Raw genomic sequence first — 26070 nt, 5'->3', positions numbered from 1 at the left:
TTGCCCAGACATTTAAAATAAGTTTTATTGCCTCTGTCTGCATTATAGTTTTATGGTTTTGTTGCCTCAGTTTTATTGCTACATGGAAGATGCTGTGATACGTTGTGTTGCTTTTACTAAATTGTGTTTTTTATTACTGTACATGGCCCTGGAATCCGTCAGGATGAAGGGCAGTCTAGAAATTCTTAAAATAAATACTCATTGATTGTTTGATGTCTGCCACTCAGTTTGGTCAAGATCTGTCGCCTTCATTGCTGCTGGTCACTGTTCCTCCCAGCATCCACGTACAAAAAATACGATCAGTCTTGGTGATTCATCAAAGGAAAATATATTGTTAATATCCTGGAAGCCTAGAAACTATTGGTGCTGCTGGGTTTGCTTGTTTTGTAAATTTCTTCAAGAATTTCCTTTTCTAATTGCCAAATTCTGTGCCAGGAAAGTCAGGAAGTTGTCTATCCTTAGTCAACAGTGAACATACTCTTGTTTTCCTAACACCCTCTCCCTTCCTTCCAAAGTGCCATTCAGTAAGCTTTTTGTGTTGTTGGAGTCTGTAATTTGCCATCTTTGCCTGATAATGTGGCTTTGGATGCCCTGGTTTTGCTAAATCATCATCTGGAGGGAACACTTAGTCTGTTTTGCAACGACCTTGGGGGGGGGGGGCTCTTTCTGTTCCCCTAAGTGTTACTAGCTTTTGCTTCAGAATATTCCAGGCTGAATTTGAGCCAACCCTGGATAAAGTAAGAGATGACTGGGTTTAGTGTGTGGCCTGAATCTTCAGTTTCAAAATACCTGATCCAGAAAACCTTAAAGAACGAGAATCCACCACTCTGGTTTCCCAATGTTTGGCTAAGAATATAGCCTCTGCCTATTTTCACTGAAAATGTAGAACTTGATGCCTTTGTACAAACCAAATGATGTTGGCCTCAAAAAGTGGAATGGAAGTAACCATAGTTTAAATTCAGCTGATTGGTCTGCATGGGTGAAAACAGATATTTTGCTCATGGATTCTTCAAATATTTCATGGCCACAGAGATTGGAAGGGTTTCTGAAACTCAAGAAAAAGCTTTTAAGAATGGATTTTTGAGTGTGATGTCATCTACTGAAATTCTCCCTTTTTATTTTTTTATTTACAATATTTGTATACCACTCCACATCCAAAAGATTTCAGAGCGGTGAACAGCAGACAGGATAAAAAAATAAAAACATATTACAACAATTACTATTTTTAAAAAGAAACAGAGTTCTGATAAAACCATGGCCTGTCACTCAAGGAAGGCTTCCTGAAATAACAATGTTTTCAGAAGGCGCCGGAAGCAACACAACATTGGTGCCTGCCTTACCTCCAAAAGCAGGGAATTCCATAGGAAGGGGGCATCCACACTGAAGGCTCTTCTCTGGGTGGACTCCAGTCGGGCCGTAGGTCCGTGTGGAACTATCAGGAGCATGCCTTCTGATGACCTGTGACTGGGCAGGTTGGTAAGGGAGAAGGTGCTCTCTCAGGTATCCTGGTCCCAAGTTGTTTAAGGCTTTGTGCGCTATTACTGGAACCTTAAACCTGGCCCGGTAGCAAATAGGCAGCTGGTGTAGTTCCCTTAGCAAAGGAGTTGCATGCTGAAAAAGGGCAGCTCCCTACAACAGCCAAGCTGCTGCATTCTGCACTAGTTCCAGCTTCTGGACCAGCCTCAAGGGCAGCCCCACACAGAGTGCATTGCAGTAATCCAGTCTTGAGGTTACTGCTGCCTGTACTACTGTGGCCAAGCTATCCCTGCCCAGGAGAGGCCCTAGCTGACAAACCAGCAGAAGCTGGTAAAAGGCACTCTGAGCTGCTGAGGCCACTTGGGCTTCCAGCAACAATGATGGATCTAGGAGCACCCCCAGACTACGAACCTGATCTTTCAGAGGGAGTGCAACCCCATCCAGAACAGGCAACGAGCCTATCTCCCAAACTCAGGAACTACTCACCCACAGGGCTTTTTGACACAGGGCTTTGTAATGAAGTATTTGTGTGTATGTTTACCTCAGCTTGTATTACTTGGAATTTTTACAATTATTCTATGCTTCTATTATTAGTGTATTCTCCCATTATCTTTGTAGTTACTTGTTAATACTAAACTTTCCCCAAAAGCTGTGGGGATAACCAGATTTGTCAATGCTTTCATCTAGGCTAGAGTTTCATCACCTGCCAATTGTATATCTTAGCACTGAAGTTACTATTCAGAATTGCTATCCATTGCTAATGAATTACAAGACTTGAGTCCTAAGCTGTTCTTTATATTCCTTTTATCTAGGCCTGGAACACACGTTATTGTTGCCTCAGGGATGCCAGAGAAAAGAGGCTCCACATGTCACGTTATACCGATATCCGACTCTGTATATCTCTACCCTCCTGTTAAGAATCTCTGTGCTTTTGCCATCAGAGCCTGGGACCTTGGAGCAGGGGCATGAAGACTGATAATGTGATCCATGGTGATAAAGCCAGTGTGGTGTAGTGGCTAGAGTGTTGGACTAGGACTGGGTGGATCCAGGTTCTAGTCCCCACTCTATGAAGCTCACTGGGCGACTCTGGGCCAGTCACTCACTCTCAGCCTCACAGGGTTGTTGTGAAGATAAAATGGAGAGGAGGAGGATCATGTACACTGCCCTTGGGCTCCTTGGAGGAAAAGCTGGACAGAAATGTAAGAAATAAAAAAAATCATAAAAATATTTCAATATGTTATGGTACAGATAAGGATCCCTTGCTTATGGAGACCATTTCAGCAGTATTCATGTGGTGATTGCAGTGTATGCTTCAGCCCTGTGTGCCACCCACAGAAGACGACAATATTCCTATTTCAAGGTTTATCAAGGTTTCATTTAACGTAATGGTTTCCTTCGGGATATATTCAGTATATTCTTCTATGAAGGAATTGCCATGTTTGGCCAAAGTGGAAAGGTACTGTTGGCAGTCTGTGTGTTTGTGCGTGTGTGAATACCTCTATCTGAATGAACCTGATAGCCAGACGCATGTTCTTAGGTCCAGTAAATGCTGCCAGATAGTTTATTCAGCACATACAACTATTTCTCATACAGCTATTAATTTGTTTAGTGTTCTGTTAATCACAGACTTTTCAGTCATCTAAACCTATCATCTTCATTTTCAAACAACACCTATCATTGTCCTCTTCCATCTAATTGCATCAGTAGGCTATTGCATATGAAAGCTGGTACCACAGTAAACCAATTAGTTTCTTTGAACTGGTTATCTAAGGTGAGACATTTAAAAATATATTTTCACTGCTACAATGGTTACTGTTGTGAAATTTGTCCTGTTAGCCGGTGGACCTCTCCATGAACAATAGTTTAAAGCTCCCAAGGGAAGGTAGCATTTGCAATCTATTCATGGTAGAATTAGCCTGGCCATAAGAATCTAATTAACCGGCTGTTTTCATCCTTCTTGTCACAATAGCCATATCAGATAACACGTCTAACATCTTCATTTAGAAAGTCCTATAAATAGTAATACTTAGCATTTTTATAGCACTTTTGCCCACTTCAAAGGGTTTCACATATATTCTCTGTTACCTTATCATTTTATCATTACAATTTTGTAATGTTGGTCATTGTTATTTTCCACATTGTAAAAGGGGGTAGATGGATGAGGGAGAGACTGAGAGAACAGAGGCTTGCCTAAGGCCATCCAGCAAGTTCAAGACTGAGGTAATATTTAAACCTGCCTGGCAGCTTAACTCTTATCTGCTACATTACACCTGGTATAGAAACAAGATAGAGCTGCTCACGCAGGAAGACAAGAACTCCTGGCTCACAGCTTTATAATAAGAGAAGAAACAAAAGGACCACCCCCACCCTAAATTATACTGTTGGAATGAAGAAAGTTTAGGGTTAATCAGGAGTGGATTTTTGTGTGGAAGGACTGCAAGCTCCATTCCATACTTGTACTCAAATGGGCTCAGAATTTTTAAAATCTGAAGCACGTGTCTTTTGCACCAGGCTCTGATTGGTGGATCTTGAGGCTCCAGTAACAGAGTAGATCCCATAAAGCTGAAGTCTGTCCAGTACACCAACACTCTTCAAATAATAAGGCCACATAAGTTACTAGACCATCTGTGTACAAAAACATACGTTAAGTAATTTGTGATATAACAGGGAAAAAAACACCTGGATGATATTCTTAACTCAGGCAACCCTGGTGAGTGGCTATTTATATGCCTGACCAAGAACTTTCTCTACATTTCCCCTTCGTATCTAAATTTTTCAAGCTAATACTCTTCCCAGTTAAAATAATGCTTTAACATTAAATTTGGAAGAAAAACTGACATGTTGATTGGGGAATAGTATGACTGAAGGAGGTGGAAAGAATACACAGAAGAACTATACAGGAAAGATCTTAATGTCCCTGATAGCCATGATAGTGCGGTCACTGAACTTGAGCCGGACATCCTAGAGAGTGAAGTCAAGTGGGCCTTAGGAAGCATTACTAACAACAAAGCTAGCGGAGATGACAGTATTCCAGCTGAGCTATTTAAGATCCTAAAAGATTATGCTGTTAAAGTGCTGCACTCAATATGCCAACAAATTTGGAACACTCAACAGTGGCCACAAGACTGGAAAAGGTCAGTTTACATTCCAATTCCAAAGAAGGGAAATGCCAAAGAGTGTTCAAACTACCGTACAATTGCACTCATTTCACATGCCAGCAAGGTTATCCTCAAAATCCTACAAGCTAGGCTTCAGCAGTATGTGAACCGAGAACTACCGGAAGTACAAGCTGGGTTTCGAAGAGGCAGAGGAACTAGAGATCAAATCGCCAACATTCGCTGGATCATGGAGAAAGCAAGAGAATTCCAGAAAAACGTCTATTTCTGCTTCATTGACTATGCTAAAGCCTTTGTGTGGATCACAACAAACTGGCAAATTCTGAAAGAGATGGGAGTACCAGACCACCTTACCTGTCTCCTGAGAAACCTGTATGAGGGTCAAGAAGCAACAGTAAGAACCAGACATGGAACAACCGAGTGGTTCAAAATTGGGAAAGGCTGCATATTGTCACCCTGCTTATTTAACTTATATGCAGAGTACATCATGATAAACGCCGGGTTGGATGAATCACAGGTCGGAATTAAGATTGCCGGGAGAATTATCAACAACCTCAGATACGCAGATGATACCACCCTAATGGCAGAAAGCGAAGAGGATCTCAAGAGCCTCTTGTTGAAGGTGAAAGAGGAGAGTGCAAAAGCTGGTTTGAAACTCAACATTAAAAAAACGAAGATCATGGCATCTGGCCCCATCACTTCCTGTCATATAGAAGGGGGAGAAATGGAAGCAGTGAGATTTTATTTTCTTGGGCTCCAAGATCACCGCAGACAGTGACTGTAGCCATGAAATTAAAAGACGCTTGCTCCTTGGGAGGAAAGCTATGGCAAACCTAGACAGCATAGTAAGAAGCAGAGATATCACCTTGCTGACAAAGGTCCATATAATCAAAGCTATGGTTTTCCCAGTAGTAACGTATGGCTGTGAAAGCTGGACTATAAGGAAGGCTGAGCGCTGAAGAACTGATGCTTTCGAACTGTGGTGCTGGAGAAGACTCTTACGAGTCCCCTGGACTGCAAGGAGGTCAAATCAGTCCATCCTAAAGGAAATCAACCCTGAGTGCTCAATGGAAGGACAGATACTGAAGCTGAAGCTCAAATATTTTGGCCACCTAATGCGAAGAGAAAACTCACTGGAAAAGACCCTGATGCTGGGAAAGACTGAAGGCAAAAGGAGAAGGGGACGGCAGAGGATGAGATGGCTAGATAGCATCACAGATGCAATGAATATGAACTTGAGCATGCTTTGGGAGAGAGTGGAGGACAGGAAAGCCTGGCGTGCTATGGTCCATGGGGTCACGAAGAGTCGGACATGACTTAACGACTGAACAACAACATGACTGAAGGAAAAATGTGTTTTAAAATCAGTAATGTTGGTTTGACTAGCACTTTTGAACTTGGTTAACTCCAGAATTGTTTAACTTCACACGGCAGAATAAGAAATCTGAAAAGTGGCATGCATTCTGCAATAAAGTTAGGTTTCAAAAATGAGAGGTGTGGAATGTGGTGATCACATGTTGATCTTATTCAGAGCTCTAGGTGGCATATACAAGGACATTTCATAATCAGATTTCTTGTTGTTGTTCAGTCGTTGTGTCCAACTCTTCGTGACCCCATGGACCATAGCACGCCAGGCCGTCCTGTCCTCCGTTCTCTCCCAGAACGTGTTCAAGTTCATAATCAGATTTCTAAAAGAGTTCAAATGTGAAATTGTGGAATACCTAACAAAAAATATGCAGCATCATTAAAATTGGTCTCCTTACCAGAAGATTGGAAGGCAAACAATGTATTAACATCAGTTTTTAAAAAGGGATCCAGGAGGAAGCAAGGAAATTTAATGTCTGTTAGCTTAACATGGGAAGCATTATTAAAGCTAGAATGATTGAAAATATAGAACAGGTGTGGGGAACCTCAGTCCTGGGGTCCCAATCCAGCCCTCCAGGGTTCTCCAGATGGCCAAGCCCTCTTCATTTGGTCCCGCTTCCTTTTCCCAGACCACCGATTGTTTGGTGGTTTCCTGGCTTTGGGCAGTTTCCCCCGCATTCCAAAAGGTTGGAATGCCTTTCCTAGAGTTTAGTTACTGGCAGTAAGAGGTTCAAGCTAAAATATGCTGGTATCTGTTGTATTTTGGGCCTCACCAGTTTTGCCTTTGGCCCCATCCACCCCTTGAATGCAGCACCCGAGAGCTTCTCTGAAACTCAATTCAACCCTCCTGCTGAAAGAAGTTCCCCACCTCTGACATAGAAGAAAGCTTGCTGAGGAAGAATCCACATGACTTCTGCAAAGGAAAACCCTACCCCCATCAACCTTTTATAAATCTTTTGAGTGTTTTTATACGGATAGTTTAAAAAAAACACCCCAAAATCTACAGTTGGGCGATACCTTAATTACAACCAATCAAAATGCCACAAAAGATTGTGCAAATTTTCGAATCATCAGGCTAGAAGGTACAAAGCACAGGATGGGGAAAGAAACAGGAAAGTCTCAAAATTAGGCCAGATGTTGTAGCCATGAGATCTGCAGTTTAGACTCAGTCTCAAAACTCAGATTGCAGGCAGAATTAGTTAGTGTCTGGTAGGCGTTGTAGGTATCAGATTAAACCTAGCACCTAACAAGTACTTATTCAGTGTGCAGCCTCCATTTTGAGTCTAAACTGCAGATCTCATGGTCACAACATCTGAGCAACAAATGTGGCAAATAAGATGTAAGGAAGTGCAAAGTGGGCACTTGGGACAACAAAGAAATGTCACTTTAAATTTACACTGATGTAAAGTGAATTGGCTGTGACAACACAGGAAAGAGATCTTGGGTACAGTGGACCCATGCATTGGATCTAATGAAAACAATTCAGCATGCAATAGCTATGAAAATGACAATGTTTGTGTTAGAGATGCTTACGAAACAGATTGGGAATAAAATCCTTAGTATCATCAAATATTCTGTACAGCACTGTACAGCTCTGGGTTACCTAAGCACCAGAGTATAATGGTGCTGGGAAAGGTGAGTAAAGGTGCGTAGTAGACTATGTTGTATGCAGCCATGTGTAATCAAGGCCTAGCAGTAAGTCAAATGTAAATGTATTGCTAGCAAATAAATCCTGAGTTGATTTCAGTAAATCTTGCTTCCAAATAAACATGTTTAGGATTACAGCCATTTGCCATGTCCCTTAGCCTACTTAATGGACATAATATATGTCGAAGAACAAGCTTCCCTACCTGCTAAGATGGCAGCCTTAATAGATACTCCTCACTTTGTTTCCCTGAACTAATCCAAACAAATTGCCTACTTGTGATCACAGATTTATCTGTTGTCTCTATCTTTCCTGCAGTCTAGTTCTGGCACCATCGCTAATTTGCAAAATATGTTTCTTATAGCACTGAAAAGAGGAGAAAAGTGAGCCGTAGCATGCAATGATATTAGAAGATACCAATACTTCTTGCACAGCCTCAACAGCTTTTAGCAAGCAAGGATTGTCATATATATCAATAGCATTCTCAGTTCTTTGAGTGCCACACCTGTCTTTATGTAGCCAAAACAGCACCATTCATACACAAGAGGGAGGGGGTAAGAGGGAACCCCAAGGTACGCAAAAGTATAAAAAAAAAAACCCTAAGGAAACAACTGTCAAGGCTGAATTCCTCCTCCCTTCCCCCGCCTCCCCTCCCAATAGGCCAAGGACGACTGAGCATGCTCAGTGTGCATAGAACGTCGCCTGCTGAGAAGGCGGGGGCAGAAAAGCAGGAGGTGGGGGAGAGGGAACGGAATGGCTGGAAACCTGAACACTGCAACATTTTGTTGCAGGTCCTATTTGTTCCATCTATTTCTGGAGCTCAGGCATGAGTGCTACTGCTTATCTAACCCAAATGGCACTACCCACGCACAAAAGGGAGGTATCGGTAGATAGAGGGGAACCTCAAGGTTTGCAGAGGTAAACAACTTTAGGGGGAAGAAATCCAAAGGGGAGGTGGAACCCCAAAACAACCCATCAACAACCGTGGGGGAGGGGAAGGAAAACCCGAGCACGGCGGGGAAATGGGAGTATCCTGCCTGGAACGGTGGGTGGGAGCGCTCCACACTGCCACATTTAATTGGAGGGGCCACTTGTAAGGGCTCAATCCTGTACTTGTGCACCATCCCTTTGACCAGTCAGGGGCCCTTTGGCAGGGATGCTGCGCCCTGCGGGGACAGTTCCCACTCGTCATGCGGAAGCGGGGGAACCACCATGCCTTTTGGCCCTTTTCTCTCCGCAAGCCCCCCGCGCTGCATGCTCTCTTGGTCTCCTACGCCCTCGACTTGCGAGGAGGATGCAGCAAGAGGAGCAAGAAAAGGTCCTGGGGCGATTTTGGGGGAGAGGGCCCGACGGACGCGCCAGGGCCTCTGCCGCAGAGAACATTCTGGTAGGGAAAAGTTTGCAGGGGTGGAGCGGCGAGGGATCCTCCTCCCCTGTGACGGCAGCTGCCTCGCGTGGCCTGCAAGGGGGCATCCGCGAGGCGCGCGCGAGAGAGGCCGAGGCCGTACCTCCGCCCACCTTCCCTCCTAGGGGAGGAGGGTCCGGGCCCCGGGCCCGCCTCCCCGAAGGCCTCATTGCCGTGCATTCATTAGTGTCAGTGCTGCCGGGAGCTTAGAGTGTGGCGCGAGGGGAGGGGAGGCTGGCTCGGCGCTGCTGGTTGACCCAGCCTGCTGCCGCGCGGGGAGTGCAGGAGCGTCCTCCCCTCCCTCCCTCCCTCCCTCGCCGCCCGGCCGCCCTCCGCCGCCTCCCTCCGCCTCCAGCTCCCCGCGAGCAGCGACCATCCCCGCGCTCCAAGCCACCCCGCTCCTCCAGTCCCATCCCCGGATCCGGACACATGGAACTGCTGTGCGTGGAGGGGGTGATCCGGGCGAAGCGGGATCCACAGTTGCTGAAGGACCGGCGGGTGCTGCAGAATCTGCTCAGCCAGGAAGAGCGCTACAGCCCCCGGGTCTCCTATTTCCAGTGCGTGCAGAAAGAGATCCAGCCCTATATGCGGAAGATGTTGGCTTTCTGGATGTTGGAGGTCTGTGTGCCGGCCGGCCGGCCGGGGTTCTGCTCCCCCCCCTCCCGCGGGCTCAGAGCCCGGCTAGCAAGCCCTTTCCTTACTCCCCATCATAAATCCGTGGGGCGTTCTCTCCTAAAATAATGCTTTTTAAAAAAAACAAAAACACAACTGTGTTTACTCGGAAGTAAGCCTCATTGGTTTCGATGGAGCCTACTCCCAGGTAAGTCTGCTTAGGATTGCAGCCGTCGTGCAACCCGATCTTGGCGTTTGTTTACTCAGACGTAAATCCTGTGGCGTTCAATGGAATTTACTCCCAGGTGAGTGTGCATAGGATTGAGGCCTTGGGATAGTTTTGATGCGGAGGGAGAGCCGAGCTTGAGATCAGTTGTGGGGCGGGGCAGCGGCGGGGGGTTCAGCCTCTTTTGGAAAAAAAAGAGAGAGGGTATTTTGGAGCATTATCGGGGGTGGGAATCTTCTGCAGAGATCGATGCTTATTAAAGCAGTGGGCAAGCCCGCCTGCCCGGGGAGGAGTTGGGGGGAGTCACGATGGGGGTGGGAGGGAAAATATTGAAGATGCAAAAGGCCTCTGATGGTCCTCTGCAGTTTCGCCTTCCCGGTGTGGGGGCAGCTGAAAAGCACCCTATTGGTGTGCCAAGAAAAAGATCCTTTACTCAGGCGGTACGCACCTTTTCTTGGCAACGTGTCATGTCGCCTCTAGGGGTCCCCGGTCCACTAGTCCTGTCCGTACCACAAGAGCGGCGGACCGATTAATGTCATCGCAGATTTTTTAATCTGGATGCCAGGTTGAGGAAAGGGAGTAAACAAATAACCGACTGCAAAAATACTTCGATCTCTACTTTAAAAAGGGGGTGGGCCAGGGGAAATGCATTGGGCCGAACATAAAAGTCAGGCAAACGTTTTCTCGGTAGGTCAGAAAAGCATAAATATTGTGGGATTTTCATCAGAAGTGGAACTGAAGTGAGGTAGCTCTCTATTCAGGCCAGACTGCGCCACAGTTGAAAAGCTGCACAAAATGTAAAAAATTCAACTGGTAAAGCTTGTCCAAACTTGGAGTTAAAAGTAATGGAGAGCTTCACTTGTTGAATTTCTGCCTGTGGGAAACAGGATGGTAGACTGAGGCCGCAATCCTGTATACACTTACCTGGGAGTCAGTCCCATTGAAGGCGATGGGACTTGCTTCCGAGTAGGCATGCATAGCATTACATTGCTCGTGGACTGTTGGTCTGATCCAGCGGAGTTCTTACGCCTGTCTTGCAGATGGTAAATTAGGGTCTTTGAGAGACAAATGCCTATGAATTCAGATAATGTTTTTTTCCCTTTTCCCAGATCGCTCTTAAAATGGTATTTGGAAAAGTCTTCTGCATAAATGGCCCCTTTCCCCAGAGAGTGCGTCTCACGCTGTCAATCTCTTTTGGCTAATAAATTCAGGCTTGTTGCATTTGCCCTGTCGCTGGCAGCAGGAAAGAATTGCTTCCAGGAAAGCAGGGCTTGGAAGCTAACGTAATGTTGAAGAGAGTTGGTTCTCCATCCACCCCCTTTCTAGGGCAGGTGGACTAGTGAGAGTTGTTCTTCTCAGTTTTGCGGATTAATTTGCAAGGCTGGGCTAATTTCTTTAAATACGTATATTGAAACTAATATCACGAACATAAAACACAAGCCGAATAGTAGCAAAGCTATACAAAAACTGCCCATTTGGTAACTCATAGGATATAGGAAAGTTGTGCAATAAAGAATGGGTTTCTTGAAAAGGAGGAATGTAGTGTTTTAATTACTAAGCTGATTTCATGAATTCAATATGGGCAGCATCTTGGTAACCTAGTCTAGTCAGTGGTCAGGATGAGGGACTGGAAGTTGGGGCTTTTTTTGGTTCCACAAATGATTCTTGGTTAACATTGTCATCATTTGATGGTTTCCTCTGTGCAAGCACCATTCATTTCAATGGAGTTTGTATTGGCACACGTTTTTGAGGGTTAGGCTCATAATGTTCTGTAGTCAAAGGGATAAGATGTTGAATGGTTGGGCTCTTACTCATTGTGCATGACACACAGGGGCAGAATTTTCAAAACCAACTCCTGTGTCTGTATTCCAAATCTGAAACATCTCTGATGTGATTACAGTGAATATTGACTAAAACAAGACCTCTCTGCTCTGAATACGTAAATGAATTTGAATGAATGGAATCTGAGGTGCTCAATGCCTCTGGTATTTAACTGTCTCACTGATTGTTTTATTGGTTTCCTTTGTGAATGTTCATAGCACCCTCGAGTGCTATTTGGTTTGGTTGCAAGGCGGGTTATAAACTATTCAAATAAAAAGAAGAAGAAGAGAGGCTTACAAAGTTGGTCCATTATTATGCCCATTTTACAGAACTTGCTTCACTGTCTCCTAAAGAAAAAGGTAAAATACAAAGCATTAAAAGAATTCTAAAACATTGTATTATAGGATTAATACCCTGGTTCTGTATATGTTTAGCATGGAGATTGCCTGATAGAAAATGCTGTGTCTGTGATTCCTTCTCTTAAGGCCTGATCACTGTATCTGAGTATCTGTGGATTGACCTCTGTGTCTTTTCTCCGCCCCCAGTGAGGAAGGGAACTATTTCCATTTGACAGATAAGGAAATGTGGCTCAGTGACGTAACCAAGTTTGCAGAAGAAGCCTGTGTCAGACCAGGAGACTGCACCTCCACATCCCCCATTTAGTACATTAAATTCCATGTCTTCCTTCATCTTCACAAAAGTGCAAAGCACTTTGATAATGGCTATTTTTGAAGCCTCCATATAGACAAGAGTAGATGGCTGCCTTAATTATAAACATCCTTTGTTGTTTTTTGGTCAGGTTTGCGAAGAGCAGAAGTGCGAAGAAGAGGTGTTCCCCTTGGCCATGAATTATGTGGATCGCTACCTGTCTTGTGTCCCCACTCGCAAAAATCACTTGCAGCTTCTGGGGGCTGTCTGTATGCTCCTGGCCTCCAAGCTGCGAGAGACCACGCCTTTAACTGTGCAGAAACTCTGCATTTATACGGACAATTCCATCACTCCATGTGAAGTTTGGGTAAGCTATTTTTCTCTCTTTGGTTGTAAGATGCCTTCATATTTCTACAGGTATGTTTTCACTGCTGCTTAATAATGGATTGGCACTGTAGTTGCTTCTTCCTTTGTATCATGTATGTCTCTCTTCTCAGACAGGATACCTTTCTGTGGCTCTGTGTGCAAATCTTTTAAAGTCTTGATTCTGCACCTGATTGTAATATAGTAACTCAGTTGTTCATAAATGATCTGGAGTTAGGGATGAGCAGTGAGGTGACCCAAGTTTGCTGATGCACTAAATTATTTAGAATTGATTAAAAAAGGGTTGGGGGAGAAGACAATGAAGAGCTCCCAAAGGATCTGTACCAACTGGGGGAATTGGCATTAAAATGGCAACTGCAGTTCACTGCAAGTAAGTGTAAAGTGATGCATGTTGGGGCAAAATAATCTTAACTTCACATATATGGTGATGGAGTCTGAGCTGGCAGTGACTGACCAGGAAAGGGATCTTGGGCTGTGGTGGATAGCCTGATGAAGGTATGCGGCCACTGTGAAAAGGGCAAATTCCATGTTGGGGATCATTAAGAAAGGAATCAAAAGTAAAACTGTCAATAGCATAATGTCTCTCTACAAATATTATGGTGCAGCCGCACTTGAGCTACAACTACTATGTACAGTTTTGGTCACTGTACCACAAAAGGATATTGTGAAGAAAGTGCAGAAAAGGTCAACCCAAATGATCAAGGATCTGGAATAACATTTACAATGAGGCTTTTTAGCTTAGAAAAAGGGTGAGTAAGGGGGACACGATAGAGGTGTATAAAATTATGCACTGTGTGGATACTAGAACCCAGGATCATCCAGTGAAGCTGAATGGTGGGACCTTCAAGAGAGATAAAAGGGAAGTACTTCTTCACACAGCACATAGTTAAGCTATGGAATTCACTACCACAAGATGTAGTGATGGCCACCAACCTGGACAGCTTTAAAAATGAGATTATACAAATTCATGGAGGATAAGGCTATCAGTGGTTACCAGTCATGATGGCTATATATTACCTGTGTTGGAGGTAACATATTGGAGGCAGTATGCCTCTGTGTATCAGTTGCTGGGAAACATGACTGGGAGAGTGCTACTGTGCTCATGTCCTGCTTGTGCTCTTCTCATAGGCATCTGGTTGGCCACTGTGTAAACAGAATTTTGGACTAGGTAGGCCTTTGGTCTGATCCAGCATGCAGGTTATAATTTTGTATACACAATTCCATTGAAATTTCATTAATCCTGTTTAACTCATTTTTCATTAATCCTGTTTAACCCAGTGCACACTTTCTGTTGGAAAAAACCTGTTCCTTTCTCATATTCCCTTGCAGTGAATAAGGAATTGTGCAGGATGCAGTATTTGAAGAGGACACATTAGCTAACCATTTCTGTTTCAGACAGAATAAGTTACTCTGAATCTAAGAACTGTTTGCACTTTCTCTTTGATGTTGCCTGCCCTGGAATGTTTGGGACAAACACTGAATTTTGCAGACATAGCAAAATCTGATTTAGAACTGAACTGTCACGGGTGAAGCACAGGCATGGCAGTATGGCCATTTCCAATAGTAGTTCCAGTAGTAAAATCAGCAGATTACAGTGTAAGCATAAATGCACCCAACAGATAAGGGTACTTCTCACTTAGACCTTCCATAGCTATGGAAAACTGCTGCTGTTTTCCCGTAGGACATGGCCATATTCTATGGTGCTTGGTCTAATAGCAAAGTAGTTTTCCTACTGGTAGGTAACTTATATTTATTTATTTATTTTATTTATTTATTGCATTTATACCCCGCCTTTTTTCCCTTGCAAGGAACCCAAGGCGGCTTACATTATCCTCCTCCTCTCCATTTTATCCTCACAACAACAACCCTGTGAGGTGGGTTGGGCTGAGAGTCTGTGACTGGCCCAAAGTCACCCAGTGAGCTTCCATGGCCAAGTGGGGACTAGAACCCGGATCTCCCAGCTCCTAGTCCAAAGTAATCTTAAATGTGTAGCCAATCAAGGGTGCATCATGTGTCACAGCCACTGTTGTCGCGCACTAGATTTTTCAGGGGCAGCCTGATAATTTTTAATGGAGGAGTTCCTTTTTATCCACAAATGTTAATGTGGACATAATACATATTCTGAAAGTGTATAATAAAGAGGAGATTCCAGAGGTTCCTACTGCTGTATTTTCAATGGGCCTTCTGGCCAAAGCTTTTGATTAGATGTGGTGCTAGATTCCTAGAGACCAAAGGTCTCTAAGGAGAGAGCATAGCAAGGGTAAGCAAGACACGCGCTGCTATTTACAGTTTACTCTGATGCATGTTTTCTCAAAAGTAAGTCCCGTTGTGTCGGTCCATAAGTCATGTTAAGCCATTGTGGATTAATTAACCCGTGGGGTTCCAAGACATGTGCTGGCCACCATTTTGAATATGTCGGGTTGTGTGAACCCAGGCATTGTACAGTTTTTTAGGATTATTTGAATAACCCTAGAACAGGGTTGTTTAACCCTCAAATAACCCAAGATACCTGGGTTCACATAACACAACAAGCTGCGGTGTGCCCTGCCACAGTTTCTATGTTCAGAATGGTGGCTGGCATGCGTCTCAGAGCCCCATCGGTTAATTAACTCACAGTGGCTCACTGTGGCGTGTGAATTGGTCAACTTTGTCCAGTAGGGCCTACTCCCTAGTAACTGCATTTAGGATTGGAGTCCTAATAAACTATGGGGTTTTCTTTCAGGAATGCAAGAGAAACTGACTTTCTGTATCTGCCATCTCTTTACCTTTCTGCTGAGACTATTTTAACAAAAAAAGAGTGTATTTGGCATAGCCATCCACTTAGCCCCAAAGCTATTACTCAAGACCAGTGTCTTGAAGTGGATGGTGCTGTCAGGGTGCAGACAGCACAGTGGGATCATGAGCAGAGATGCAGGAGTGATGTGATGGCGGAAGATACCACCCCCTAATATCATCCCCATTTCAAATCTGGAAAAAACTTTGGGAACACTGAGGTTTACTCAGGCTGCTTTTCAGAGCAGTGAGGAGATGGAGCCTTGACATTTAGAACAAATCCACTTTGGGAGAGGAAAGTTGTGTCTTCCCTCTGAGGAAGGGAAGGATGGTCCTCCTTCAGAAGGGTACAACCAGCTCATGTCAGCAGGATGGTTGATTTAAATCAAGGAAATTTAAACCACCAAAGTAAAGGGGCTGATTTAAGTAGCTTATTTAAACCAAGCTTCCAACTTTCTAATTCATATCTTTCCTGAACAAGTATGCATTCTAATTGGTTGGCGTAAGAAGTAAAAATATTAATCCTTAAATTAATATATTTGCAGCTAAATAGGGCTTCTATACTATATAGTATAAACCTCTGGTTATGCTTTTTTCACTACAGAATTTATGTATTTATAGTAGAGCAATTGTGAAATTGAAGATTTCTGTTTGGCGCGCGCTCTCTCTCTCTCTCTCTCTCTACACATGTAAGGACCCCAAGCAAGATTATTTACTTGAAGGCTAAGTGCACAGAATTTTCCAGAAGCAAAGGCTATTAGTTATTGAGCAGAACAGTGCTTTTGAGAAGTAAATGTCCATTAGTGAGAAGTAAATGGGAAGTAAATCTCCATCGGTGCAATCCTATGGGTGGGGGTGGGGTGTAGGGCAAAGTGCCAGATCTTCCGCTGCTTCCAAAGCCCTGCTGATTCATGACAGCCTGGTTACCTTTCTTTTTCCCCCTGGTCATCAGCAGTAAATGTTTAAAATCCCCCTCCACCCATTGAAACAAATGGAGAAATTAGCCCAGGCTAATGTAGCTGAGGAGCCCAGCACTAGGGTCTCTTCAGGGATCCAAAGCCATCTCCATCTCCCTGCCCCCCAGCCCAGAATAGCCCGTTGCAGGACCTACTACCAGTTGCCAACAGTAGGTTTACAGCCACAGAACTTTCTAGAGGTGGCACAGGGTCTCTCGAGCGGTCATGCTTCTCCACTGCTGGAGCTCCTCCCTGCTGGTGGAGGGGCACCTCTGCCCCATCCTAACCACTGCTAGCCAGTGGATCTGGGGATTAGGATTGCTCTGAATGTTGTTTGAATGACTTGAGTCTAAATATTCACAATTTGCACAATAATAAATAGAATGCATGACCTATTGGGTCATACTTAATCATATTTGATCTCCAGAGTTTTATGTTTTTGTCCTTAGTTCATTCTTTTACTTTAAAAGGCAGGCGTTAACGTGATATGTTAGATAGAGGGTCATGGATTCAGTTTTAAAAGATTATGAATGGAGATTTTAATATGCTTGTTGGTATTACATTCAGATATCATTTTAAGCCAGGTTTTTAAGTGGGCACAATATAACAAATTCCTTATAAGAAAATAAAAAAATCTGGTTTTCCTGTTTTAAAAAATACTCATTTTATCTGCCCTTGCATGTAAGTATACCAGACATTATTTCAAAGAGGTTGTTCCAGAACCAGGGTGATCACCATGTGGTTGGAATTTTTTGAAAGTAGATGGGTGCGTTGATCTCTGAGTGACCCTTTCTCTGAGGGTGGGAGATGAAGCACAATATGTGGGTAGAGAGAACAGAGAGATGAAGTCAGAGTAGTCATCATTTTTCTGAATTCAAATGCAAACAGGGGAGTTCCCTTGACTTCCATGCACCTTCCTTTTTGGCATATGCGAGGTGGTTCATAGAATCATAGAATAGTAGGGTTGGAAGGGGCCTACAAGGCCATCGAGTCCAACCCCCTGCTCAGTGCAGGAATCCAAGTCAGAGCATCCCTGACAAATGGCTGTCCAGCCTCGTCTTGAAGGCCTCCAGTGTGGGAGAGCCCACCACCTCCCCAGGTAATTGGTTCCATTGCCGTATTGCTCTGACACTCAGGAAGTTTTTCCTGATGTTCAGTCGGAATCTGGCTTCCTGTCACTTGAGCCCATTATTCCGTGTCCTGCACTCTGGGATGATCAAGAAGAGATCCTGGCCTTCTTCTCTGTGACAACCTTTCAAGTACTTGAAGAGTGCTATCATATCTCCCCTCAGTCTTCTCTTCTCAAGGCTAAACATGCCCAGTTCTTTCAGTCTCTCTTCATAGGGCTTTGTTTCCAGTCCCCTGATCATCTTTGTTGCCCTCCTTTGAACCCTCTCCAGCTTGTCTGCATCCTTCTTAAAGTGTGGTGCCCAGAACTGGACACAGTACTCCAGATGAGGCCTAACCAGTGCTGAGTAGAGGGGAACTAGTACTTCCCGGGATTTGGAAGCGATGCTTCTATGAATGCAGCCCAAAATAGCATTTGCCTTTTTTGCAGCCACATCACATTGTTGGCTCATATTCAGCTTGTGATCGACGACAATTCCAAGATCCTTCTCGCTCGTAGTGTGGTTGAGCCACGTATCCCCCATCTTGTAACTGTGCATTTGGTTTCTTTTTCCTAGGTGCAGAACTTGGCATTTGTCCCTATTAAATGCCATTCTGTTGTTTTCTGCCCAGCACTCCAGTCTATCCAGATCACTTTGAATTTTGTTTCTGTCTTCCAAAGTATTAGCTATCCCTCCCAATTTTGTGTCATCTGCAAATTTGATCAGCATTCCCTGCACCTCCTCCTCCAAGTCATTAATAAAAATATTGAAGAGCACTGGGCCCAGGACTGAGCCCTGCGGTACCCCACTCGTTACCTCTCCCCAGCTTGAGAAGGTCCCATTGATAAGCACTCTTTGAGTCCGATTCTGTAGCCAACTGTGGATCCACCGGATCGTTGTTTCATCTAGCCCACTTTGAGCTAGTTTGCTCATCAGGATATCATGGGGCACTTTGTCGAAAGCTTTGCTGAAGTCGAGGTATATTATGTCCACAGCATTCCCACGGTCTACAAGGGAGGTGACTTGATCAAAAAATGAGATCAGATTTGTCTGGCAGGACTTGTTTTTGACAAATCCATGTTGGCTTCGAGTAATCACGGCATTGTTGTCAAGGTGCTTCCAGATGGATTGCTTTATGATCTGCTCCAGAATTTTCCCAGGGATTGATGTCAGACTGACTGGTCTGTAGTTCCCAGGTTCCTCCTTTTTACCCTTTTTGAAGATAGGGACAACGTTAGCCCTCCTCCAGTCATCTGGCACTTCCCCGGTCCTCCATGATTTCTCAAAGAGAATAGACAGCGGTTCTGAGAGTTCTTCTGCCAGTTCCTTTATGACTCTAGGATGCAGTTCATCTGGCCCTGGAGATTTGAACTCATTCAAAGTAATGAGGTGTTCCTTGACCATATGCCTGTCGATCTCAAGCTGCAATCCTGCCCCTTCAGCCTGTACTTCGCCTTTGCCAGGGGGGTCATAGACCCTCTTTTGGGAGAAGACTGAGCCAAAGTAGGAATTGAGCACCTCTGCCTTTTCTTTGTCCTCTGTTATCATTTTGCCATCCTTATTTAATAGCTGAACAACCATTTCTTTCCTCTGCCTTTTACTATGCACGTAGCTGAAGAAAGCCTTTTTGTTGTTTTTAGCATCCCTCGCTAACCTCACCTCGTTCTCCGCTTTAGCCTTCCTGACGCCATCCCTGCAATTCTGTGCTACCTGCCTGTACTCTTCCTTTGTTACTTGGCCTTCTTTCCACTTCCTATATGTGTCCTTTTTTGTTTTCAGGTCATCTCTAAGCTTTTTGTGAAGCCACATTGGCTTCTTCTGTTGTCTTCCACCTTTTCTTCTTGTTGGAATTGTTTGTGATTGTGCAAAGTTACTACTTTGCTTGCACAGAAAGCATTGCTGGGTTTTACTAAATATTCATAAGGAGCAGCATTTGACTAGCGTGGGGAAAGGGCTTGTCTGTTAGTCATAAAGAATGTTAGTTAACTTCACTTGCAATGAATTGAAATTTATCCTTGTTTGTACCTATGCTCCTAATGTTTTAGGATGTGCCATGCAAGCAGCTCTTGCTCTCTTGTGTAGCATTCATAGTCAACAAAAGGGTGGGAAAAGCAGTACTGGGGTACAATCTTAAAAACGATAGAATGATCTCAGTACGAATCCAAGGCAAACCATTCAACATCACAGTAATTCAGGTCTATGCCCCAACCACTGATGCTGAAGAAGCTGAGGTTAATCGGTTCTATGAAGACCTACAACATCTTCTAGAACTAACACCAAAAAAAGATGTCCTCTTCATCAGAGGGGATTGGAATGCTAAAGTAGGAAGTCAAGAAATCACCGGGATAACAGGCAAGCATGGCCTTGGTGTACAAAATGAAGCAGGACAAAAGCTAATAGAGTTTTGCCAAGAGAACACGCTGATCATAGCAAACACTCTTTTCCAACAGCACAAGAGACGACTCTACACATGGACATCACCAGATGGTCATTATCGAAATCAGATTGATTATGTCCTTTGCAGCCAAAGATGGAGAAGCTCTATACAGTCAGTCAAAACAAGACCTGGAGCTGACTGTGGCTCAGATCATGAGCTTCTTGTTGCAAAATTTCAGCTTAAATTGAAGAACGTAGGGAAAACCACTAAACCATTCAGGTATGACCTAAATCATATCCCTGATGAATATACAGTGGAGGTGAGGAATAGATTTCAGGGATTAGACCTGATAGACAGGGTGCCTGAGGAACTATGGACAGAGGTCCGTAACATTGTTCAGGAGGCAGCAACTCAATCCATCCCAAAGAAAAAGAAATGCAAGAAAGCCAAGTGGCTGTCTGATGAGGCTTTACAAGTAGCTGAGGAAAGAAGGGAAGCGAAAAGCAAGGGAGAAAGGGGAAGATATATCCAACTGAATGCAGAGTTCCAGAGAATAGCAAGGAGAGACAAGAAGGCCTTCTTAAATGAACAATGCAAAGAAATCGAGGAAAACAACAGAATGGGAAAGACTAGAATCTCTTCAAGAAAATCGGAGATCTCAAGGGAACGTTTTGTGCAAAGACGGGCATGATAAAGGACAAAGAAGGCAGGGACCTAACAGAAGCAGAGGAGATTAAGAAGAGGTGGCAAGAGTACACAGAAGAACTATACAGGAAAGATCTGAATGTCCCTGATAGCCATGATAGTGCGGTCACGGAACTTGAGCCGGACATCCTCGAGAGTGAAGTCCAGTGGGTCTTAGGAAGCATTAGTAACAACAAAGCTAGCGGAGATGACAGTATCCCAGCTGAGCTATTTAAAATCCTAAAAGATGATGCTGTTAAAGTGCTGCATTCAATATGCCAACAAATCTGGAACACTCAACAGTGGCCACAAGGCTGGAAAAGGTCAGTTTACATTCCAATTCCAAAGAAAGGCAATGCCAAAGAGTGTTCAAACTACTGTACAATTGCACTCATTTCACATGCCAGCAAGGTGATGCTCAAAATCCTACAAGCTAGGCTTCAGCAGTATGCGAACCGAGAACTACTGGAAGTACAAGCTGGGTTTCGAAGAGGCAGAGGAACTAGAGATCAAATCGCCAACGTTCGCTGGATCATGGAGAAAGTAAGAGAATTCCAGAAAAAGTCTATTTCTGCTTCATTGACTACGCTAAAGCCTTTGATTGTGTGGATCACAACAAACTGTGGCAAATTCCTAAAGTGATGGGAGTACCAGACCACCTTACCTGTCTCCTGAGAAACCTGTACGAGGGTCAAGAAGCAACAGTAAGAACCAGACATGGAACAACCGAGTGGTTCTAAATTGGGAAAGGAGTACGACAAGGCTGCATATTGTCACCCTGCTTATTTAACTTATATGCAGAGTACATCATGAGAAATGCCGGGTTGGATGAATCACAGGTCGGAATTAAGATTGCCGGGAGAACTATCAACAACCTCTGATATGCAGACGATAGCACCCTAATGGCAGAAAGCGAAGAGGATCTCAAGAGCCTCTTGTTGAGGGTGAAAGTGGAGAGTGCAAAAGCTGGTTTGAAACTCAACCTTAAAAAAACGAAGATCATGGCATCTGGCCCCATCACTTCCTGGCATATAGAAGGGGAAGAAATGGAAGCAGTGACAGATTTTACGTTCTTGGGCTCCAAGATCACCGCAGACGGTGACTGTAGCCATGAAATTAAAAGACGCTTGCTCCTTGGGAGGAAAGCTATGGCAAAGCTAGACAGCATAGTAAGAAGCAGAGACATCACCTTGCCGACAAAGGTCCGTCTAATCAAAGCTATGGTTTTCCCAGTAGTAATGTATGGCTGTGAGAGCTGGACTGTAAGGAAGGCTGAGCACCGAAGAACTGATGCTTTCGAACTGTGGTGCTGGAGAAGACTGTTACGAGTCCCCTGGACTGCAAGGAGGTCAAATCAGTCCATCCTAAAGGAAATCAACCCTGAGTGCTCATTGGAAGGACAGATACTGAAGCTGAAGCTCAAATATTTTGGCCACCTAATGCGAAGAGAAAACTCTCTGGAAAAGCCCCTGATGCTGGGAAAGACTGAAGGCAAAAGGAGAAGGGGACGGCAGAGGATGAGATGGCTAGATAGCATCACCGATGCAATGAATATGGACTTGAGCACACTCCGGGAGAGAGCGCAGGACAGGAAGGCCTGGCGTGCTATGGTCCATGGGGTCACGAAGAGTCGGACACGACTGAACAACTGAACAACAACAACATGCAAGCAGCTCTTGCTCTCTTGTGTAGGCCTCTGGAAATTATCTTGAAATCAGCCTGGTTAGCAGACCTTGATAGCCCTTGATGCAGTGCTGTTCCTCTAAAAGAGGGGGAACATTGCAGAGGCCTCAGGAAGCGGAGTACAGCCATTGCTGAGTACAACCATTTTCCTGCTTATTAGAAAGTACAGAGCAGGAAAAGAATATCAGAAGAGTGAGAAGGTCCCTCTGAACTGGGCTTCCTCCCACCTGAGCTAGAGGTCCACATTGGCCAATATTGTTTGGGCCGGTGCTTGAATCGAGTATCAAAATGTAGGTGCTTTCAGTGTTTGGAGTCTGACCCATCCCTTTCCATTGAAGAGGTATTTGCAGTGACCATGTTTCTAGCTGTCTGTCTGCGGGACTAAGAATGAAAAAAAGGGGGTGTATTTGCCTGAATACACCAAACATGTTAGGAAGAGGGTCTTCCAAACAAGTTGGACCGAGCCACGGCATGTTGTCTGGAGTGAAAGAAACTGAAGACTTCCTTAGCGGAAGCCATGGAGGGCTCAGATGGGAATGTCAGTTTGTCCCTTGATCCCAGAGCTGCAATTGAGACACCGTCTGGTCCTTTGGCTGGGGGACTACGGAGTGATTTCCATTTTGCTCTTGGAAACTCTCCAGGACTAAGAAGGGTCAATGGCTCCCCTGGGTACTGCTGGATGGCATCTGCCTCTGGGATTGAGAGTGTTAATACTTTGCTTACACAACCGCAGAGAGCTGCTACTTCCCTCCTGTGTGCTAATAATGTCCCATGCTTCTCTTTGTTTCACAAGTAGGCAGTGAGAGTGATCCAGGGAGAGGAAGGAGAAAGCGTCTTCATCTAAGGTTTGGACAATGGCTACATCCTGGCAACTTGTCAGGATATAGCATCAAGGCAGCTTCTGGAAGGGAAGCCGCCTCACTTTCCCAACAGGCCAATTTCCTCTTGCAGGAGAGGATGCCTGCTTGACACCAGCTCAGCCCTCAAAATCATGATGAGGTTATTCTTAGTAGAAGGAAATGATGCAACAAGGAATTTATTCACTTGAAGGAAGCTGGGTTTCCGTCTACGGGTATTATCTAAGCTGCCTTGCGCTTCATTCATTCAGCCAATTTGCTGCATGCACATTTAGCTGCAAGGATGGCTGGAGAGAGCATTTAGTGTCAGCAGGTCACAAGGTCTTCGGCTTGATGGGATCTGCTTTCAGAGTTCATTCATTAACCATCTGGTCTGCCCAATGCTTGGGATTATTGTTATTTAAGACCCTCCAGACAGCTCCATAGATATCAGGGGACTTTCTTCGCAAAGGCCCTCAGTGCTACCTTACTGTACACAGCTTACCTAGGGAGGAGTTGAACTTTCCCAACATTCCACGTTCTTTTAGAGAGCTGTCAGGTACTTACTAGTTCTGTTTAAACTTGCCTGGACATGAGATGGTAGAATGGACTGTTCCATTTCAGACTGCAGTGTGTTGCACCTGTGTGTGTACCCTGTTTTTCAATGATGCCCTGTGTAAAACAGTCCCTGCTAACAAAAAACTAGCATAGCACTGAGAGGAGACTGTCTTAAAATCTTTTCCCCCGATATCTTAGGTCCTTTTTACTTGCGAGGAATAATTTCATGGGGGAGCATTAAACAATGGCACCTCCCACCTGTGGCCTGAAGTGATACAGTCTGGTCTACCACCTCAGGATTCTATCACCTTGTTCTGTTGCACGTGTAGATCAGGCCTCAGTTTCTTAAGGGTATCCACTATACACGGACACATACAGATTGTTTCAACCTGGTAAAGTGACTGCGGATATGAAGGGCCCTGTTTGAAATTGTTTCAGTTTTCATTAAAGAACTGTGACACCTTGAGCTTTCATCTCTCACAGGAGAGTCAACAGTGCATATTTAACTGAAGTTTCCTATTTGCAAAATGTATTTCTTTCCTCCTGCTCATTTTCAATTTCAATATCTACATCTGTTTCTGAGTGGGTTGGGTAGCTAAACTGTATCTGTGACAGTTGTCCTACCTTTGATTTTGCTGTCAGTTCAATGTGTGGATATGTTGTTGTTTTTAAGTGAAGAGGGAGTTGTTTCCATAAAGTAGCTCACTGTAAAGTTGCACCATCAGAGCTTCTCTGGAGCGTGTTCAGAATGAGAACTTTAAACTCTTAATGAACCTAAGAGGCTCCCCGCTGATCTAGTACTGCCAAAGCCAGTATACAAGCTACTTCTGACTCCACCTTGGGCATTAGTCACAGAGCAGACCAGGAATCTGAGGCCCAAATGGATGTTACAGGAGATAAATGTAAGCCAGTAGCTTCTTATGCTGCTTGATTCTCAGTGAAGGAAGAGGTCAGCTTGACTCTTAGGGCAGTATCCAACACTGCCCATGCGCCAGCAGGACCCACCACCTGCGCAACAGGAAGCTAGCGCTTCCTAAAGCTACCCTAGAAACTAGCCAAAGTGGTCATTTCTGGAATATTCTGGAAATTAGCATGTTGGCTCATTTCCAGGGTTGCTCTAGGAAGTGCTAGCTTCCTGTTGTGCCAGTGGAGGCAAAGAGGTAACATCAGATGCTGTGCTTCGGTCACAATTTAAGCTGGTAGGATTTGCGGAATACAAAACTGTCTTTAACAGTCCAATCTGAGCTCATTTGCTTTGGAAATCACAAAAAGCCCTGGGGCCTATGCACACAGGTAAATCAATGGGGAAGGGGTGGTGGGTGGTGGTGGGGATTAAATTACCCCAGGGAAGGACCTGATGGCACTGAGCAGCTCTGCAAAAACAGGAAGCTGTTCCACACACAAGTGAAGGCGGGGGCTTTAGGAAGGAATATGCCCCTTTCTGAGTAGTTATTTGCATCTCTGTGGGTTCTTCAGTAGGGTTAACTGTATTAGTCTGTAGCAGCAAAAAACAAAAAAAAGGCTTAGGATGCCAAAGACTCTTCACATATCTGTGTAGAGTAGTCTGCCTCTTGTGTTGACTTTTCCATATATATTTCTGCTCATGATGGCTGCTGGTATCCCAGTTCTGGCTATCATGTTTCCTTATTATCATGCATATGTTGCACCTATAGCACCAAAGAAAAATACATAGTGGCTAAGATGAAAGAGCAGTGACAAAGGAAGAGAAGAGGCCAGGGGTGTAGCGAGCCTCCAAAGATGTGATGTGGCCCATTGGGCTGCTTATTGAGAAATAGCTATAGAGGAAGTTGCATTATTGAAAGTACAGTAAGGGTTTAGGGGAATGAATTTGCTTATGAAAGAACATCTTAATGGTTAAAGTTGAAGAACCTGGAGAAAACAAGCGCAGTCATACTTAGTATATTGTGGGATCTTGCAGCACACAGCCCAAGAAATGCCAGATTGCTCTTTAAAGTCTCCTGAATTCCAAAAGCAGATTGGTGTTTAAGCACAAAATCCTTTCCATGGGAGAATCACAGGGGCAAGTGAAAGTTGCGCATGCAGAATGCCATAATTTTTCCCTTAATCAGCTTTTGTCCTCACATAGCATTTGAAGTTGAGGAATTGGAGTTGTTGGAAGAGGAAGCCAGGGGAAAAGATGGGATGGCCCTTTCAGATAAAGGAGGAAGCCAGCTTCCATGATGTTGACCCTAAAGTCACCTGAACGTCTGAAGCTTTGGGCTAGACCCAACTTGATGCCCTCCAGATGTTTTGGACCACAACTCCCATCATCTCTGACCAATGGCCATGCAGGCTGGGACTGTGAGTTGTAGTCCAAAACATCTAGAGAGCACCCTGTAGGGGAAGGATGTGCTAGATTCTTAATAAAAACACACA

At 44.4% G+C, this 26070-nt stretch overlaps 1 protein-coding gene across 3 annotated transcripts in view; it reads left to right on the top strand.

The window, feature by feature from the left end:
* The first annotated feature begins 9091 nt into the window (after nucleotides 1-9091).
* CCND3 (cyclin D3) overlaps nucleotides 9092-26070 on the top strand; it is a 45417-nt gene continuing 28438 nt past the window's right edge. For all 3 annotated transcript variants that reach the window (XR_014790641.1, XM_084853153.1, XM_084853152.1), the window contains exons 1-2: nucleotides 9092-9625; nucleotides 12466-12681. Coding sequence is in view for 2 of the 3 variants with exons in the window: in XM_084853153.1 (XP_084709279.1) it covers nucleotides 9437-9625; nucleotides 12466-12681 (405 nt within the window). In the remaining variant the exon portion in view is untranslated. The remainder of the gene's footprint in view (nucleotides 9626-12465; nucleotides 12682-26070) is intronic.

Source organism: Heloderma suspectum, chromosome 4 (assembly GCF_057233095.1).
Source record: "Heloderma suspectum isolate Gila_16-S chromosome 4, 16-S_ref, whole genome shotgun sequence".
In the NCBI taxonomy this organism is placed as follows: Eukaryota; Metazoa; Chordata; class Lepidosauria; order Squamata; family Helodermatidae; genus Heloderma; species Heloderma suspectum.
This window is presented reverse-complemented; position numbering and strand designations above follow the sequence as displayed.